Here is a 5,624-nt window from a genome sequence, read left to right on the forward strand (position 1 = left end):
GGTTATGTTTAGAAATATATCCTCTGAGAGAAGGCACAGCCACCCCTCCCCCCACCAGGTTTGGGAAAAATAAATTTTCGTCGAAGGAAAGTGAAAGAGATAAAAACGATTTATTTAACAAACACACAGGAAAAGGATAATAATGCTAAATAATAAAACTTCTCGATCTGCTGAAAGAAACCTGGGAAAATTTCAGAGTCCTTCTGTAGATCTCTCTCTCCCCCTCCTTGGAGCTGGGATGGGGTGGTGGGCCCACCTTCACGGCCAAGGCCTCGGTGGAAAGTCCTCCCGATGTATTCTGATGTTGGAACCGTCTAGCAGAGAGAAAAGGGAAAAAAATGAAGTCCAAAGAAAACAAAAGTTCAACTCTCCAAAGGAAAAGGAGCTGAGGAAAAAAAACCTGCCGAAAGCTGGCTGGAAAAAAAAGCAAGCTGAGTGCTTCCCTTCTCTCTAGCTCTCCTGCTGCAGCTGGAAATAAAAGTCTCTCTCTGTGTGACCTTGAACAAGCTGCAAACTGCTTTGAAAAAGTTTTGCTCAGTTTTTCCTTCCCCCTCTCAGGCTCAGTTTAAAGGCATAGAAAGGTACAAAATTAATTCCTGGGCATAGGGCAGCGATATGGGATACACATCATAAAGTCACCCCAAGACAGCATGGTGAAGCAGCTGTCCCCCTGCAGCCCATGAAGGTCTACGGGGATGCAGAGATCCACCCGCAGCCTGTGGAGGAGCCCATGCCAGAGCAGGTGGATGCCTAGAGGAGGCTGTGATCCTGTGGATGACTTGTGGATAGAGGGGCCTTGCTCCCCTGCTGGAGCAGCCCGTCCTTGGAGGACTGCACCCCGTGGAAGAGTGACTCTCGCTGCAGCAGTTCTCAGAGAGTTGCTGATTGTGAGATGGAGCCACGCTGGAGAAGTTTGCATGGGAGGGACTCCATGGTGCAGCAGGGGAAGGACTCCTCTCCCTGAGCAGTGAGAGAAACAACGGGTGATGAACTGACCAAAATCCCCATTCCCTGCCTCCTTGCGCCACTTGGGTAGGAGGTAGAGCTAGGAAGGAGGTAGGAGAGCAGGGGAAGGTGGTTTTTTATGGTCTTGTTTTACTTCTCATTATCCTGCTCTGATTTTGTTAGCAATAAATTCACCTTATACCTCTAATTTGAGCCTGTTTTGCCCTTGATGGTATTTAGTGAACCATCTCTCCAGGTCCTTATCTCAACTCGTGAACCCTTCATTAAATTTTCTCTCCTCTGTCCAGCTGCAGAGTGTTGGGGGTCCTCCCCCCTGACATGTGGTCCTGGGAGAGGGCCCCCAGGGTAGAGGCAGGGCCTACGGGGTTTCCCTACTCCCTGGTCAACCTCATTCCCCATTGGTTGTTTTGCGTTCCCCTGCCCAGGAAGGACCCTCTGGGCCCATGATTGTTCAGTTCGTGGGCAGTCACTGGCCACACGGCTGGAAAAATAAACATCTCTGAAAATATCTACCAAGAATCGGTCCATATATTCTTTTCCACAGGCCTCGTTGTCTGATACACGTGTTGCAAGAATCCCCACTGCAACAGCAGAGGGTGTAGAGGGATTCCTTGTGGAACAGGGGCATAGGATACCCCAGGAGAGCTTGGGCATCCCAGGGCTGTTGCAGAAGTACCCCTGACAGGGCCTTAGGCTGAAGATAGGCTTGCAAGGCACCTGCTAGCTGGCAGCCTTGAACAGCCCTGGGCAAAGGGATACACTGGTCACCTCTCAGCTCCCCCGCTGCTTAGAGGCTTTCTCATGGGAAAGGGGTGTGAACTTTGAAAAAGTATAACTTGGTGGAGGAAAACAATAAAACTGGAGCACAATGCTCAAATCGTATCGGTGTTCGTGTCGTGTCTCAGGCTGGATTCCCCTGCACCTGGGACCCCCTCCTGCTAAACCTGGCACCCGAACAGGGACCCGAGTGAGTTTTGCTACATGTGTCTGGCATCCAGCAAGCATCAACCCACAACATCTCCCCAGCTGGTTAACTCCCCAGCTCCATAAATCATGTCACTTGGATAATCCTTCATCATGGCAACCATCAGCTCAGGAGCAGGGTGATCTTTCAATGCCAAGCTGAGGCTGCACTGATCATCTTCTGGTCTGTCAGGGACGCAGTATTACCATAATTTTGTGAGACTCCAAGGAGCAGCCAGGCCATTAGGATGCTTCTGGCCAGACACTGGGTCTGCTGAAGAATGAACAGGCTGGGCAGGGCCCCCTTGACCACCAAACCCCGCCTGGCCACCAGCATTCATTGTGTTTCCCCTGCATTTCATTTAACCTCTTTGTTCCTGCTTTTATTTGATCTTGGTTGTGCATATGTCTTTCCAAGGGGGACAGCAGGCCACAGGGGACACCATGTCTAGCACAAGCCATGACAGTTATTGCAGGAGTTGGTAATATTTCTACCAGTACCTGCTTTCTGGTGGCTTTGCTGTGTTGAAATTCATGCCACTCCACGTGCGTTGAGAAATCTCCCTGCTGTTACTAAAGAGTCAGTCTGTCTGTCTTCCTCCCTGCCCTCCATTTCAATTTCTTCTCTAGACAGCCATTGCTTCTCCCGTGGTGATGCGGTTTTGCTGACATAGCCTGTTGTCTCTGTCCCTCTTGCAGAAGGACTTCACCATGCGGGAGGAGTTGCAGCAGCGGGATGTGGAGCACTGGCTGGGGTTCATCACCTTTCTCTGTGAAGTCTTTGGTACCATGAGGAGCAGCACCGGAGAGCCCTTTCAAGTGCTTGTCTGCCCCATTTATACCTGCCTCAGGGAGGTAAATACCTTCAGTTTGTCCTTCTCCACTGGTGGGCCAAGCTGTTGCGTTGCAGTGCTGAGGTGCTCATGATTCATAAATGACGCTGGCACAGGTTGCCCAGAGAAGTTGTGGCTCCCCCATCCCTGGAAATGTTCAAAGCCAGGTTGGATGGGACTCTGAACAGCCTGGTCTAGTGGATGGCGTCCCTGCCAAGGCAGAGGGGTTGAAACTAGATGATATTGAAGGTCCCTTCCAACCCAAAGCATTCAATGGTTCTATGATATATATGATTGAATAAATTTCATTCTTGCATTAGTATAAGTTGATTTTGTAGGCTCAGATTTGACCAGTGGTGAATGATAGCCTGAGTGGCCTCTTAACTACCAAAATATATTTAAAGCAAAGGATTCTTTCACTATGTTTTACTATTTGCATGTTTTAACTGGGGCAGATGAAAATACAGTGCTCATTTTGAAAGAAAAATTGTTCATGACAGGAATACTAAAAGCCAGAAGCAAGTACTTACCTATTCCTACTGAAGTATACAATTTGGGTCACCCTCTGTCATAAGGAAATCAAAGTCATGCAAGCAAAAAGGAAAATGTATTTATAAAGTAGATATATTCTACATTTTCTTCACTCCACCAAAGCATACTGACAGACAGTGTGTGACCTGTGACTGTGCAATGAGAACCAGTGGAATTAAATTGTATTACTCCTGGAGCTGTTTTATTCCTTTCACCATACAGACACTAGGGAAACTCAGGAATGGTTATGAGCCAGGTGAACTGGAGGGTTTTCAAATAACTTAACATTCAGAACCTGTATTTTTCTTTCTGAGTTATATGTAAGCACCCCTTAGCAAGGACATCCCTTCCGGGACTATGCTTGCTAACCTATGACAGCCATTCTATGATTCTGTTTGTTTTATGATTCCTAGAGGTTTGCTTTGCTAGCATCAACACTTCCCACCTCAAAAGTACCTGCAGCTGCAGAGATGCTTGGCTTTTCCTGCATATTGTGTTTCTGCTAATTAAGAGCATGTGCTCCAAGCCAGACCCCTTTGTCCAAGGGTTTGCAAAAGCCAAACAGTTGGGATTGCAAACCCAATGTTTGAGTTTGCCAATCCCAGTGTTGTGAAAATCCCCACCTACGGGGCTTAAAAAGCTTCTTAAAGAAGGTGAAGTCACCTGAATAGATGAGATGGACTGAGGGGACAAAAGAGCAAAGAAGTAAGGTTCCATATGTTCCCCACCTAGCGCAGCAGAAACCCAGCCCTGCCACCAGGGTTGGGGACATTTCAGAACCCGAGCTCCTGATGAGCTTGTTTCAGAGCCTGAGAATCTCATGGTTTGAGATGGTGGCAGAAATCTTGGTGAGGACAAACAGAAAAGGCAACTCGAGGGCTTTCCCCCATCCTGTTTTAATGGTGGTTTTGTCTCCTGCTGCTGTCTGTAGAAGACTTTCTCAGAAAAACCTGCCTCGTTGCCCAGGGCTGGAGCTGTGGATCTCAAATTGTCAGTAATGCTTCTGTCAGGCCATAAACAACTTGCTGTAAAATAAGTTCTCTGCTAGACCCTTGGCAAAGGAAGCATAAAGAAACTACTGACAATGACTTTTAACATGTATGCGAAGTTTTCTCTGAATGAAAACACATCATAAACATTTTGTCTTTGAGGTAATATTGTACATAGGGTTCACAGATGGTGACTGTAGCAATGAGTAAGAGTGCAGACATCGTGATGGGGCACACATATCCAGAGGAGGAGGTGGGAGAGGGATGCTAAGAATAGCCTAACTTCCCCAAAATCTCTGCCCATGGAGGTATGTGTCACTTTATGGGGAAGATCTGGGCATCTAGCAAAGTCCTTATTTCCCTCCACTTCCCATCACAGTCATGATACAACCCAGCCCTTATTCTGCCAGGATTTTTCTCTGCCCACTTCTGTCTACCCTTGCCATGCTGTCACAGTCCCTCTTGTCATCTTGCTGGTATGTGGGGATACAGTGACACTCTAGAGGTGCACAGAAGGACACAAATTTCTTGTATTAGGGATTTTTTTTTGCTACAGGGAAGATCCATAAAAAAGCCTTTACTAATTATATCAAGATGTCATGCATAAATTTGCTTCTTAAAAATACATCTCTGTTCCTTAGCAGGACAGCTCTGTCCCTGTGGTGTTGTTTGTAAGAGAAGACTCTCAGCTTAGCAGACATGGGTGAGCCTGAGTCTTCCAGTGCTTCTGCCCCAAAATGGTTGATCTGAGACTGCTCGCTCCACAGGGTTGTGGCGTTGACTCATGCTGTTTCTCTTCCATGGCTCTGCAATAGGTTTTCATCTTGCCACCATTTTTTGCCACCTTCAGCTAATCTTGATGCACAGGGCCAACCCAGGAGATCACCTATTTATCAGTAGCGATAGGTGCCAGGCTCTGAGATGGTTGCCAGAACCAAAGTCAGGCTGTAGATTCAGATGAGGAGGTGGTGGTGAGCTCCTCCAGCTTTACCCAGGAGAGGACAAGGATATTTGCACAGACTGGCCCTGCCGGGTGCTCTGTGACAGGGTGAAAATTCCCTAATAATGCAGAGTGCTTGTCTCTTGATGAGCTTCATGAAGCACATGGGCTGGTGTTCCAGGGCAGGAAGGGGTGTCACCATGGCCTATAAGGTTTGGGACCTCCACTTTCCTCAGGACAGGTTCACAGGGTTTTTTTCCCCATCCTGCTGATCAGCACATATGCCCCTGAGTACAGTTTCATCCCCTTGCCCCTAACTCCTACCCCCTTGGGCATCCCCCAGCAAACCCCCTCTGTGCTGCCCACAATTATGCTTAGCTCTCTCTGCCTCCATCCACCCAT

General features: G+C 47.8%; 1 protein-coding gene across 1 annotated transcript in view; it reads left to right on the top strand.

The window, feature by feature from the left end:
* Positions 1-5,136, top strand: part of LOC103624076 (CBP80/20-dependent translation initiation factor) — a gene marked incomplete at its 5' end in the record, with an annotated part of 87,361 nt that extends 82,225 nt beyond the window's left edge. Inside the window, 2 exons of the mRNA XM_008643267.2 lie at positions 2,629-2,784; positions 5,098-5,136. Of these exons, the coding sequence (XP_008641489.2) occupies positions 2,629-2,784; positions 5,098-5,136 (195 nt within the window). The remainder of the gene's footprint in view (positions 1-2,628; positions 2,785-5,097) is intronic.
* Positions 5,137-5,624: the final 488 nt, after the last annotated feature.

The sequence above is a fragment of the Corvus brachyrhynchos genome, unplaced genomic scaffold, assembly GCF_000691975.1.
Source record: "Corvus brachyrhynchos isolate BGI_N302 unplaced genomic scaffold, ASM69197v1 scaffold521, whole genome shotgun sequence".
NCBI classification, from domain to species: Eukaryota; Metazoa; Chordata; class Aves; order Passeriformes; family Corvidae; genus Corvus; species Corvus brachyrhynchos.